The sequence below is a fragment of the Mesitornis unicolor genome, unplaced genomic scaffold, assembly GCF_000695765.1.
Source record: "Mesitornis unicolor isolate BGI_N332 unplaced genomic scaffold, ASM69576v1 scaffold1346, whole genome shotgun sequence".
In the NCBI taxonomy this organism is placed as follows: Eukaryota; Metazoa; Chordata; class Aves; order Mesitornithiformes; family Mesitornithidae; genus Mesitornis; species Mesitornis unicolor.
Window position 1 is genome coordinate 24,662 of NW_010191566.1, and position 14,493 is coordinate 39,154.

The window sequence follows — 14,493 nt, forward strand, 5'->3', positions numbered from 1 at the left end:
GTTAAAATCCACGATGTCATCCAGCAGCTGCCCCCTCCTCACTACAGGTCAGTGCAGCCTTTGCTCCGGTATCGCTCGGTGTTATCGGTGCTGGCATTTCAGTCCAGCTTTCCCATTTGAGAGCCTCTGCTTATTAAAATGGTTTATGGCCTTATAAAGTTGATTTATATTTTAATTAGCTCATTAGCAGACAAACACTGTGTACTTTACATAGACTTATTTGACTTCCTTGGCTCTTACACACAGGGCGTGTTCTGTCAGAAGAGGCCGATGATAGCACTAAGGAAATTGTTTGGGGGCACAATACAGTGCTGGGAATCACAAGTTTAAAAGTGAAATGTAGCCAAAAAAAAGTGTTTCAGACCTTCAGTTTAATTTGATCAAGTGTATTTTGTCTCCAGTTTCCCCCCATGCCCCCCAGCAATAATAGCAACTAGCAAATTATAACAGTGCTCTAGTAGAATAACTCATTATAATACAGTGTTTAAAGATCACCACCTAATTATAATAGTGTGTTCAGACTGTTATTAGTATTAATAACATTATTTGCGATATATGGTAATGAGTCTTGGCTAAGTATAACAACACGTTAATGGTCTTTAGTATTAAAAATTATGGCAGAGTATGGTTAATAGGCAGCAGACTGAAAAGTATGGTGATTGGAATTAATAACTCATTGTACTGCCATGTGTTAGTGATTCGTTAAATGGTATTAATATATAAATAATAGTGTGTAGTCTTGACCAACTAATTGTGTGTTGTAGCTAAGTATGATGTATACTGGAAGTTACTGAAATACCAGTTTATTTAAATATCAGTAACTGTTGTGATTAGCTGGCCCAGTTGTGATTCTGTACCTTGAATGGTATAGATGGCCAGTTGTAACACAAAAAGATAGTTATTTGGATATTGATAACTATTTATATTAATTTGTCTTAATATTTAAATATTAATTACTGTAATGCACATATGGTGATTAGCTGGACAAGTGCAATGCTATATCCGAGTGGAATAGGTAACTGATTATAATGGTTAAGACTAACCATTAATTAAGCAGGATGACCATGAGCCAGCACTGTGCCCTTGTGGCCAAGAAGGCCAATGCCATCCTGGGCTGTGTCATGAGGGGGGTGGTGAGTAGGTCGAGAGAGGTTCTCCTCCCCCTCTACTCTGCCCTGGTGAGACCGCATCTGGAATATTGTGTCCAGTTCTGGGCCCCTCAGTTCAAGAAGGACAGGAACTGCTGGAGAGAGTCCAGCGTAGGGCTACAAAGATGATCAAGGGAGTGGAGCATCTCCCTTCTGAGGAGCGGCTGAGGGAGCTGGGTCTCTTTAGTTTGCAGAAGAGGAGACTGAAGGGAGACCTCATTCATGGTTATAAATATTCAAAGGGTGAGTGTCACGAGGATGGAGCCAGGCTCTTCTCGGTGACAAACAATGATAGGACAAGGGGTAACGGACACAAACTGGAACACAGGAGGTTCCACTGAAATTGGAGAAGAAACTTCTTCTCAGTGAGGGTGACAGAGCCCTGGCCCAGGCTGCCCAGAGAGGTTGTGGAGTCTCCTTCTCTGCAGACATTCAAAACCCGCCTGGACGCCTTCCTGTGTAACCTCATCTGGGTGTTCCTGCTCCGGCAGGGGGATTGGACTGGATGAGCTTTGGAGGTCCCTTCCAATCCCTAATGGTCTGTGATTCTGTAATGACCATGTAAGTTATTGATATTCAAGTAACATTATAATTAGTCAGCTAATGTGTTCCAAGCTATGAATGTGTGCTACTTGCTATTTAAATAACATTAACTAATTCATGTGATTGATAGCTGCTATTAACTAACTGTAATAGTTTCTTTGTTAATTAAGTGGGCAGGGTCTTGAAGAGGACTCTGTCTCCTTCATTTAATTTTCTGTGGTGCATTCCCTCTTTTCCCTAAAACGACACTTATTTTTGGGGGGAGCAAACGTGTTTAACTTGGAGGTGGTGATGCGTGTCTTAGACCAGAGAGGGGATGGTGGGGTTACATCATTTCCCAAGGGTTGCTTGACAAAGGAAAAAAAAAAAAAACAACACTTCATTGTACTGCAACTCTGTGATGAGATGATCCATGCAGGTAACCACCCACTGGAGGTGTCTGTTTTGGTTCCAGCCAGCAGCATCCATCTTCACTGCAGGTTTTGTCCATTGGGGCAGTTTTCAGACCCAGAGACCCTCCCATTCCCCCAAAAACAGTACCCAGGGAGACAGACACAAGCCAGGGCTGCTGCCAAGCACCAGCGCCGAGGAGAATACAGCAGCATTTTCAATACCACCTTGTGCTGGTGTTACCAGTAATGTTTTATATTAATAAACCTTTTGCTTTTTGGATTACTGCGAACAGAACAGAAGCTGCTGAAGGTTAACTTTATATACCTGTAAGAAAGCTGTAGCCAGTAATATTTCATAAGTAGAACTCAGGTACAGTTTGCTGTTTTTCAATAGCCTAGAGTGTCTAAATAAGGGTTTAACATTCCCCATCCTTCCCCAGCCCCATCTCATGAGCACTGCAGGGCTGTCACAGCGCAGAGGTGGTATTTCTGTTCTCCCTCATCCCACCCCGCTGTCATTATTTGCTAAAGACAACTTCACTCTTAGGGTACATAGTTCAGTTTATTTCTTTTTACTGTGAGCTGTCAAACCAAACGAAAATAATGAACTGGAGTTTGTTTTGTAAACGGCAGCGTGGCTTTGCTCATTGGTGCTGAACATTTGCCTATCTTCTGTTTTCCAGGACACTGGAGTTCCTAATGAGACACTTAGCTCGCCTAGCTGATTACTGCTCCATCACAAATATGCACACGAAGAACTTAGCGATTGTCTGGGCTCCAAACCTCCTGAGGTACGTTTGGTTTTTCACCCATTTCAATACAGGATAAGGTTTTATGTTTATAAAAACCGGACAGAGACCTGTTCTCCAGAAAATCATTACTTAAAACAGTTGAGAAAGAGATTTTCCATCCAATGTGCTCTTCTCTTTCTGTAAAATTTGTAACGGGAAGATATTCTAAGCAGGGGCTTGAGACCAAGTGGCAAGCTGCTGATATAATTTGTGATACAGAATAGCTCCCTGCTGTGTTGATGTGCCCTGAGACAGTGCCCCTGTATCTGTCAGACACCCCCACTCCTCTTTTCTAGATGGCCATTTCCCCTCTCCTGGTTAGATGAGACGAGTGTGTCCTTCATCATCCAGGAAAATGTGTTCAGTGGCATCACTGATTTCCCATTGCATAAGTCTCTAGAGTTTAATTTGACAGCTTTTGGCTGCAAATTTCAGAGTTTTAGAAATTATCTTGGATAAATCTGTCCCCTAAAATTTGTTTTAAATGTGCGTAATAGGGTAGTTTAAAATTAATGATGTAATTTAAAAAATTTGCTTTAAAAGAAAAAAAGTCATCCTGGCCTCTATTGTATTGATTTCTGGACTGCTTTTGTTATCAACCTGAGAAATCTGAGTCACAGAGTCCCCTGTGTGCTGTTTATGAGAGTAAGCTCTTTTCTCCTTTCACAAGCAGTCAAACGATCTCTGAGTTTGCTTTCATGAATATCAGGGTACTCACTGAGCAGGATCAGCTGGAGACATTCCCTGCTAGAGGGAAACATGGCACAGCAGGCCACAGTAAAATGCTGCTGCGTTAAACCGCTGCTGTTCACAGGATCTGGAAATGAGTTAACAAAAAGCTCCCCACTTTGTGCCTGCAGTTCCCTTACCTCAATCCAGATGTGCCATGCACTCCTTTTCCTTCCAGACCCAGTGTTCCTCTTGCCGTGTCAGTAAGAGTTGAACCTGAGACCAAAACCTGGATATAAATCACTGCAGTCACTATTTGTATAGTGCTTTGATGAGATTTAATCTCTTAACTGCTCCTAAAGTCTTGTCTGCCTGAGCAGCCAGGCACATGCTGAAGCCTTACCCCAAACAAGCACGTCCTCCCATGTTCTTCTGGCTGTTCACGGTTCATTTCATCTGCTTTTTCTCCAGATCAAAGCAGATCGAGTCCGCGTGCTTCAGCGGCACAGCTGCCTTCATGGAGGTGCGGATCCAGTCAGTGGTCGTGGAGTTCATCCTGAACCACGTGGACGTCCTCTTCAGTTCCAAGCTCAGCTCAGTCATACGCGATGGAGCAGGTGCGTGTCTTCGTCCTCTTGCTTTACCTGGATGGAAAAAAGGTAGCAGACACTTACAGGGTATCTGAGCCTCCCCTGGGACATTTGAAATATGTTCTTATTACAACCTAGAGGACAGATTTCCAGGGTTATGGTGCTAGAACCTGGCAAATACAGCTTGGTTTTAGGAACTGCTATCAGTACCTTTCTTAGAAGCCAAGGATGCTTTGCAGAAGTGCTTATCCTAAAGTTCAGCTGCGACTTTTATGTCCTAGCACTGAGAAATGGTAAAGAATCTCTTAAATCGTTGTCCCCTCCCCTTCTTTTTAAACCCATCATCACGGATGCTCCTGCATGCTCAGCCATTTGAGCTGCCTTGCAGCACAACGCAGTGCCTGATCTGTCTGCCCTTGTCAGCACCTTACAACAGAAATAGAAATGAACCGATTTGAAAAAGCTTTCTGTAGTCAGTAATGTTGACAGAAACTTAGTCCTGCTCTTAACAGGGGGTATTTTGGCATCTGCTGTCCTGGTTATTTCATCTGTGTGGGTTAATGAGCAGGGCCACCCAGCCACATGGCTCAGTCTGCACTGGCCTTACAGCCAAGGCCAAAAGCATCCCCATCCCATTGGAAATGAGCAGAGTTGCTCCAGGAGGAAAGTTTACTCTGTACGTTAGATCAACAAACAGATACCACAAGCTATTATTACTTCCTAAGCAGCATTAAGCGCATACCATCTGCTTGGAGAACCTGCCCTCCCTCTGGAATGTGCACAGTCAGAGCAGTTATCCCAACCTGGGGAGCACAGATCACTGTTTTTCCAGTTTTCTCCACACCTTTAAACGAGGCCTGCCTCTACTGAGGACAACAGAGTTGCTCCAAGTCCACCTTTTGTTCCTACTGATGGCAATTTTAAGTCAATAGGAGCCAGAGGTTAGCTTGGCTGAACAGTAACAGCCCACAGCAGGCTGAGCTCTGCCAGGGGAAGATAAGCTTGCTAAGAGTCCGAGCCAAATGATTATCCAGGCTTAGAATGGACTATGTAAATTCAGCTAATTGGTTAATGACTTGGTCATTCGCATTCAGCGTGCTCCGACACAAAACTGGCAGGGAGAAGGGTCAGGCTATTTCACAGCCTATCAGCTAAGTGCAGGAATACAGCGAGGCACCATCCTCTGCAGTGCCTCCAGGACCTCTGGTTTTCAGCACAGCTTCTTCATGCACCTGTCCATAAGAGGTGAAAGCGGCATTCCCAGGCCTGCTTTAAGCCATCCCAGGTAAGGCTATGACGAAGCTGAACCCAGACTTCACCTGGGATAGCGTTTACTGCTGAAAAACACATGTGAGACCGTACACTACACAAGAGCTGTGATGCTGAAGGGGTAGGAACCAACCAGGATGCTGACGTGAAGGGACAACATCCTCCACAGCCCTTAACTCACGTGAGAGTAAATACCTGCACAATAAGCAACGTCAAACGAGACGCTGCTCTTACAGCGGGCTCCTTGCGCTCCTCTGTAGCAGTCTCTGCACTGCAAGCTGCCTTAACAGATCCTAGCAGCAGGAGACAACATCAACCACTTCTACAGAAATTTAAGCGTTCATCTCCAAAAACAAGCACAGGCTGGAAGAAGGCCAAGGGCGAGCCACACAGCTCAGTTCTGTTTACTGTGTCCATCTGCAGGCTGGTTTGTAGCACCTTGAGTCACGCATGGCATTTCCTGTTGCAGTGAGAGGTGGAACCTGGGAACGACTGAAGCCAAGCTTTATAAAAAGAAAAACTTCCTCTCTCTATAGACTTGTATGTCAGCAAAGGTTTCTAATCTACCTGCTTCCCCCTGCCTTTTTTTTTGCTTTTTAAGCTGCTCTCATAATTGAGAACTTTTTTTTTTTTTGCCATAAAAAGACCTGTGACAACAAAGTCGTTTTGACCACATCTTTCAGTGGCTGGGATAACAAAGGTTTAGAAAAACACAGCACCTCCCTAAACACACAGACCCTGAGCTTTGATCTCTGTTTTCTGACTCCCATGTTGCCTGTGGTTTTCCCTTACAGGACACAGCTCTTTATCACGGCCCAAGTCTCTGCTGGTGTCCTCTCCCTCCACCAAGCTGCTGACGCTGGAGGAGGCGCAGGCACGGACGCAAGCCCAGATCAACTCTCCCATCGTGGCAGACAGCAAATACATAGAAGTGGGAGAAGGCCCTGCAGCCTTACAGGGGAAATTCCACACGGTCATAGACTTCCCATCTGAAAGGTAGAGGCCAGTTTCCTTTCTAGCACGTGTCACAACTGGTTTGGGATTTTTTTATTTCAGTAAAAACTTGCTTGATACTGCCTTAACACTCGTCGTATGTAAAGTACCATAGCCATTTTTCCCACCTGCTTTGGACTCTGAGGATTCAGCTTACATCGGTTGTCTTGTGGTTTAGCCATGTAACTCCTTTTGAGCAGGGTTATCATTAAATGTGTAAATCATGATGCATGTAGATGCTGCATTAGTCACACACACAGGAATGTAAACAGGGTGAACACCTGGAAACACTGGGGTTTTCCAGATTTCAGCATTAACTGCCTGTAACAAATCCAGGTTCCCCTCAAAGTGGAGCAGTTGGACAGACTTGATGACACTAGAAATTAAATACGGCAGTGGGAGGAGGCGGATGTGATTTTGCAGCATGAGCAAAAGGTGCTTTTGAATACCCCTTATGGCTGCACGGCTCCTCAGAGAACTGGTGCATCTGCCAGCTAAACAAAATCCATCCTTAGCTGCTGTACCATACAAGCACAGAGCCTTCACTCACCCGCACTGCATCTGCGTTGACAGCTTGGAGGAATTTGCCCTGCAAGACTTTAGGCCTGAGCTGTAAGAGTGAAAACATCCTCAGGTATTTAAAAGAGACCGACTTGCACAGCTTTGTTTCAGCAGAAACCAGTTTGCTAATGACAAACGACCGGTAGCAGGAACTAAGTGCAGCTTCCCCCTCCAACAGTTTGCTCTGCTTTCCCACTTCAGAAAACGACCGCCCAGCAAGATGAAGAAGTCGCCGGTCGGCAGCTGGCGCTCCTTCTTCAACCTGGGGAAATCCTCATCCGTGTCCAAACGCAAACTACAGCGCAATCCCAGTGAGCCTTCCGAAATGAAAGCCATAGCCCTGGCAGGTAGGGATGCAAAGCCAGCTTCCAAAAAGCTGGGTTTCTCAGCACTGCAGAATGCACATTCACAGTGTGCATTTATCTCCTTCTAGCGTTCAAGCCATGCATAACACGTTATATGACGGTCTTAAAGGGACCTCTGTAGGCCAATTTCCCATGCAAAACAGGACTACAACTGTCTCAGACAGTAAAGCATATTAACAGGGGAACAGGATAAAGGTTTTCTTTAAGGGCTTTGAAGTAAAAACCTCACCAAAAAACCCTGCCCCGAAACTAAAAAGCACAACAGTTACTCCCAGGACAGTGGTACTGTTGCTAGAACCCCATTCGTTTCTTCCTGTCACCATTACAACCAATATAAAACACATAGAAACCACTTCTACAGTTCAGCTCCTCACTGTCTCGCTTGCATTTCCTCAGGTGGACGAGGAGACAGCGGGACCCTGCGCTCAGCTAAAAGTGAAGAATCGCTCACCTCTCTGCACGCTGTTGATGGTAAGACAAGACTGTACCTGCACTTCTCGGATTAAGAGGGGCGGTTTGGCATTGCTGACTGCAGATATTTACCAGGGCAGATTTTCCACCCCTCCAGTAAAAGCTGGACTTGCCGATTAATGAAGCAGCTCACCACTGCTCAGCACGGGTGGGCAGCACAGAGAAACGCTCTTCAGGCCTTTTGTTTTCCTTCTGAGGTAAAAACCCCAAACCTCTTGTTCTGGTATAGCTGGCACCGCTTATGTTCGTTCCTTGCCCTCTCCGCTTTCTGTTCTAAGGTGGAAAAGATGGCATCAGGAAGGAAAATGCTTTCTGAGAAAGCCTCAGGTCTGCAGCACACTTAAACTAGTTTTGCTTTTGCAAACAGCTTCATTTCAGCCTAGATCTGAACTGCTATAAAAAAAGACTTTGAGCAAATGCAGTGAACAGTTACTGCTAACTACTTTACTTTTGTGCTCAGAGATCACCGGGAAACTTGCTTGTTTAACTCACACACCACCTTAAGACTACTTTAAAATCAACGCCGGACCGTCACCTCCTGCACATTAAGATTTTGACACTAACCCTTATGTATTTACTCATTCCCAGGTGAATCTAAACTGTTTCGACCCAGAAGACCTAGGTCCAGCAGTGATGCGCTGTCTGCCTCCTTCAACGGAGAGCTCCTAGGGAACATGAACCGCTGCAATTCTTACGACAACCTCCCCCATGACGACAGCGACGGGGACGAGGGGCTCATCCACGTCCCTGCCCTGATTTCTCCTCGATCTGCTGAAGACGTTGACCTGAGCCCACCCGATATCGGAGTCGCCAGCCTGGATTTTGACCCGATGTCTTTTCAGTGCAGCCCGCCCCAAGCCGAGTCCGAGTGCCTGGACAGCAGCACCTCCCTGCTGGAGTCAGTTGGCATAAATAAGGAGAAGCCAAGCCTGCTAAAGAAGGATTTAGAGTCAGGCAGCCAGTCCCAGACACCAGGCAGTGCCACAAGCTCTGAGCCAGTCTCTCCTTTCCAAGAGAAGATGAGTCCCTTCTTTACTATGGACCTGAGCCCAACCGAAGAGAAGGCCTGCAAACCCCACGCCTTCTCGCCCAAGATGGGGCGAAAGCCCATGAAATCACCTCCACTGACTGCATCAGAACCCGTCTCCTTCGCGCCGCCCGGCCGCGCGTCAGAAGCGATCGGAGGAGTCCCCATCACAGCCAGAAACTCCTCTGCTTCCAGCTGGAGCAAAGGCGTTGCCATCACTGATACCACAAACAGGTCCCCAACCCAGATGTCCTTGCCCCTGAAAACCAGTGAAACAGGAGCAGGGGAAGGAGCCCACCAAGAGCTACAGCATGCCCAGCTAGTGGTGGCTGCTGGCAAACCAGAGTTGCCAGAAGAAGGGGAGAGACCAATGTCAAGCAGTCAGAATAAGACTGTACCCACAGGACACACACAGCCAGGTACAGTGCATTTTCCTCCATTCTTTCTTTAAGTTCCAAAGGGGACCTGCTCTCAGAAACGTCCTCCTCTGCGTGCCTTTCAGGAGAGGGGATTGCCCGTCAGTTCTGATCACAAGTGTCTTGCAGGGCTGTGCAGATCAGTAAGGTCTTAACCTCTGCCTTCTCCCTACATCACACAAATCTCAGATAACTTTCCATAATTCTTTGTGTACCGCTTTTTTTCCCCCCCATCCTGTCATACGTGAAAACCTATAGCATGTCCTTCTAAATCATTTCAGCCAATAGACCATCTAAGACTTTTCTTTTTTAAATTAAAACTCTGCCAACACTTGAAGAAGGGACCTTTTCGCCTAAAACCTTATGATCAAAATTGTGTAAGGGTATCTCATTCTCTGCTACCTACTTCCTACCTCTCTAGAAATGCAAGAGGAGCCTTTAGACAATCTCTTGTGTTTTTTTTCCTTTTTGTGATGAACTGCTGTGCTATTGAGCAGCGTTTGCATGTGAGACAGAAGATAGAGTGTTTCACATCAGAAGGAGTTGCCACTGTGAAAGTATGGAAAGCATCTATTTTTTTATAATAGTCATTAAGGGTAGGTCACTCTCCTTATTGGGTAACATAAAATCACTCTCTCTCTCAATTTTCCCCCCATTAGGAGCAGTTGCCCTCGACTCCCCCCAGGATCCTGTTCCCGTCAGTTCTGTGTCTCTTATCCCTCCTCCTCCTCCGAAAAATGCAGCGCGCATGCTAGCCCTAGCGTTAGCCGAGTCCGCACAGCAAGCATCCGCGCAGTCTCAGAAAAGGCCAGGAGATGCTCATTCTGAAAGCACAAATTTTGCAGAGGCTGAAGCTGGCACAGCTCTAGAAAAGCTCCATCTCTCCGCTGGTGCTCCAGACAAGCTCCACCTGTACACCAGTCTGCCCGAGAACCGCCTCCACTGCCACACCGGTGCACCTGTAGAGCAGGATGGCCAAGGTAGCAGCAGCACACCCGGGGAGCAGAACCACCCGCCGGGTGCACCTGGGAACCGGGACCCCCCACCTCTCCACGCGGGCATGCCTGGGGACATGCCCGCTGCCAGGGATGCGGAGCAGGAGCAGTCCAGCTTCCATCCTGGTAAAGCAGGGGACAGAGATCACTTCCCCCCCCATGCAGGGGACTGGGAGCACACACACCACCACCCCGCAGGTGCACTGCCTGACTGGGAGCCACCTGCAGCAGACCTGTCCGTAGATAAGCCCCAGCTGCGTGCGTGCGTGGCTGGGGACAAGCACCACGTCCCTGTCTGCACAGCCGATGACAAACTCCAGTCTCCTCCTGTCGCAACCGCCGGGGAGAAAAGCACCCCGGCTTCAATGCCGTATTTAACAACCATCCAGACGCCAGCGACTGAGCCGCCCCGCGGGCCTGCGGCTCCAGCCACCGCTCAAGCGGACGTCGCCGTTACAGCCGCACAGCGCACAGCCGCAGCCAGCCAGCCCGCCCCGGCGCAGAGGCAGGATCACCAGTCAGCAACAGGACAAGTGCCCGCGGCCTCCGCCAAAGCACCGAGTGCTCCCAGCCAGGTACGTGGATGTGCCCCCGCGGTGTCTGTGCACAGCTCATCTGTGAGCGTAGGAGGCTGAGCTCTGGGAGAGTCGGTCCAAAATCGAAGAGCACAGGCAGGGGATTCACAGGTTACTGGAAACTGGGTGTGTGTGACACAGACACAGCCTCACGGGACAGCAGGGCAAAATTTCCCAAGTGAGCATCCCAACATACCTGCTCTTCTTGGTTTTATGTTAAAAAAAGGATAAGCTGGGGTAACTGACATTCCCTGTATCAGTCTAGAAATAAGTAACAAGAATTTTTGGATCCTCTCTTCACTAAGGCTGACAATATCCTCTTCCAACGTGCTCTTTAATAAAGCAGGTCAGATTCCTGGTGTGAGTTAGACATGGAAACGTTCAATCAGAAATACAACCAACCTGCTACCCGTGAATTGTGCATGCCTGCAGCCTGTCTTAAGCACCGTAGCCACATTTCAGGAAGGGATTTCTGCTGTATTACACTACTTGATCTGCTCATCAGGGCATGAGGAGTTTAAATCCAGGTACATTTTCATTAAGGCAAGTAAATTTACAAGCAAATCACCTAAAGAAACCATGTGGCAACTGTGTAAAAGTTTTAACTGTTGCTACATAGTGGCAGCCACCGCCTGCCCTTTCTCCAGTGTGACATTGGCAGAGTGCACCATTTGTCACAGGTCCCAAAATCTGGCCCTTGCTGAGAAAGGGAACCAAGACTTCTCCTCTTCTCCAGCGAGCAGCACGAGCTCTCCACAGCAAACAGAAACACAGAAAAGTCTGACATTCAACTAATCCACAGGAACATCTGTGATATTCTAATTGCAGAGTAGGGGGAGCAGGAACGATGCCTGCCTCTAACTGCTCCTGGTTTCTTCCCTGTAGGTTTGGGGCACACCTGCACCTGAAAAGCCACCTGAGCCTGCTCCTGGTTTTGTCCCAGAAAGCAGTTCCACCGCCCGCTGCACCTCTTCTGTGCCCACGGGCCACCAGAGCCATTTGGAGAAGCCTCGGGAGGCTACGAGGGCTCCCCCGCTGCACCTGCGGTCCGAGTCCGTCCCCACTCACTCCTCCTACAGCTTCACACCCCCTGTCCCACCCGTGAGAACGCTGGAGAGCAAGATCGCTGCCGCCATGCACTCGAACAACACGGACACTATCAACAACTCCAACTATCACGCCTTCCTGTCTTCCTCCATGCTGGCCTCCTCCGTGGAGGAAGCCCTGCTGCCACCACCGCCACCCCCCCCACCCAAGCACGCGTCCCTGCAGCCTGTGTACGTGCCGCACCCCAAGCCAGAGAGCGTCCCCGAGCCCCCTGGGCCGGATGGGTACCTGCACCACAAGCCGACTTCCATCCACCAGTACAGGCCCGAGAGCGTTCCTCCTCACGTCTACCACAGCAAGCCCGACCAGCACCAAGCCTACCCCCCTCGCTCAGAGACCCCCACTTCTGCGGGCACCCGCTACAACACCTACACAAACTGCACTCCAAGCCTCGCAGCCGGACAGAGTTCGTGTCCTCCGTGAGCCCGACGGGCCTGCGTAACACCAGCTACGCCGAGGATGCTCCGCCCTACCCCACCATCCGAAGGGTTCAGTCGCTGCACGTCCCCACCCCTGCCGCCTCTGCCATCCGCTCCGTTCCCATTTCACGGACCGAGGTGCCGCCGGACGACGAGCCCGTGTACTGCCCGCGGCCCCTCTACCAGTACAAGCCATATCAGCCCCACTCCGACTACCACGTAACCCAGCTGCAGCCTTACTTTGAGAACGGGCGGGTGCATTACCGGTACAGCCCTTACTCCAGCTCCTCCGGATCCTCTTACTACACCACTGCCGACGGGAGCTTTTACGACCTGGATCCCTACAGCACCGTGCGGGTCAGACCTTTCCACCCCCTGCCCAGCCGAGATTTTGCGTCGTACTCCTCGAGGCTGCAAAGCAAAGGCCTGTACCGCTACCCCAGCTTGTCTGCCTACCCTCGGGGTGGCCTCATCGGCCACCTGGCAGGTAAAGAGCACAGCTTCATCAGCAGGGACGTGCCTCCCGCCCCGGACATCAAGCACATGTACATGTCGTGGGACCTGGAGGACATGGAGAAGTACCGCATGCAGTCCATTCGCCGCGAGAGCCGCACGCGCCAGAAGGTGAAAGGGCCGGTGATGTCCCAGTACGATAACGTGGCCCCGTTGCTGCAGGAGGAGCTGGGAGGACTGGATGTGATTCACTTGCGCAGCAAATCGGATCCTGGGAAAAGCGGCCTCCTCACCGTGGCGGAAGGGAAGGAGGGGAGGTACCCGGCCAAAGCGGCTACGCCCGAAGGGGACGAGCGTTACTACATGCAGCACCCTGAGCCAGAGCTGGACAGAGCCCACTACCACGGCGCCTACGGGAACGGGCAGGCGGAGAAGCCGACCCTTCCCCAGAAGCAGAGCAGCGTCCGGAACAGGAAACTGCACGAGCCGGGCTGCAACACCAACGAACACAGGACGCACTTGCAGCAGGAAGCGAGCCATAGGCAGCCTTCTGAATCCAAAAACGGGCCCCCTTACCCCGACTACAGGCCCAAAGGTGGCCCAGAGCCCTCCGAGCCCATCGGTTACCAGCACTCGGGCAGCAAGTACGTCCCAGCGAACCAGGAGACCCTGAGACTGAACCACAAGGAGGTGAGGTTGGCAGAGGACAGGCCAGATTTGGAGAGGTCCCGAGCCAGGCCGACCCCGGCCATGGAGAAACACTCCAGAGACTGCTATAAGGAGGAGGAGCACGCCGCCTCGCCCATGGCGCCACCGCCCAAGCCCGAACGGAGCCACAGCCTCAGAATGCAGCACCCCGAAAGCATGGAGAGGGACTCTGCCCTCCTCTACCCGTACCAAACCCTTGGGAAACGCCAAAGCACTATGACTGTGGTGTCCCAGTATGATAATTTGGAGGATTACCATACCATGCCTCAGCACCAAAGAGGGGGCTATGTCGGAGGCGGGGGCTTTGTGCCCCCCACTTTTACCCATGTGCACAGTAGAACTTACGCCACGGCCCTTGGCCAGGGAGCCTTCCTCCCGACGGAGCTGTGTTTGCAGAGGCCCGAAACAGAGGTCCACGTTGAGTGAGCTGGTGCGGGGGGAAGGAGGGATAGAGTCTAAGCAGCCTCTGCTGGACAGTGGACTGTTTTATTTTTTCAGTGACGGAAAAAACAAACAAACAAACAAAAAACCCCTACCCCGACCCTGTCCCGATGAGCAAAGCAAAGCCACCCTCAGCCCCACCACTCTCTGTTTTTATGTAGTAGAAATAGAGCTTTTTCATGTAGTTTTGAGACAGCTGGAAGGACAGGGCAGGCTGTTGGCACACACACATTGCCAGAAAGGCCGGGCAGAGCTGAGAGGGACGCTGCTGGCGCAGGGGCCGGGAAGGAAAAGCGTTTCCTTCCCCAAACTTGACATTTGACCACCGCTTCCCTCCCCACACCTCCATGGTCTGTGCATGATGGCCTGTGCATGCAGCTCTCCTCCCCGTGTGCTGTGAGTTGCCCTTCCCACCGCTCGCACCCACAAAAAGGTCTCCGTGCCACACCACACCACGGAGGAGCCACCGTTCTGCCCCCTCTGAGGTGACGCAGCAAAGAGCGGGCTCCAGGGGTGGCACCGGGAAAGATTCCCAAGAATTTCCTTGATAAATGCTGAGG

The 14,493-nt window shown here is 49.9% G+C and overlaps 1 protein-coding gene across 1 annotated transcript in view; it reads left to right on the plus strand.

Moving 5' to 3' along the window:
* The window catches only part of LOC104542452 (rho GTPase-activating protein 32-like), a 29,263-nt gene extending 15,345 nt beyond the window's left edge, over nt 1–13,918 (plus strand). Inside the window, 10 exon segments of the mRNA XM_010186770.1 lie at nt 1–47; nt 2,767–2,874; nt 4,015–4,160; nt 6,197–6,398; nt 7,158–7,303; nt 7,718–7,792; nt 8,381–9,238; nt 9,895–10,805; nt 11,691–12,288; nt 12,291–13,918. The exon segment at nt 1–47 is cut by the window's left edge and continues 30 nt beyond it. Of these exon segments, the coding sequence (XP_010185072.1) occupies nt 1–47; nt 2,767–2,874; nt 4,015–4,160; nt 6,197–6,398; nt 7,158–7,303; nt 7,718–7,792; nt 8,381–9,238; nt 9,895–10,805; nt 11,691–12,288; nt 12,291–13,918 (4,719 nt within the window).
* Nucleotides 13,919–14,493: the final 575 nt, after the last annotated feature.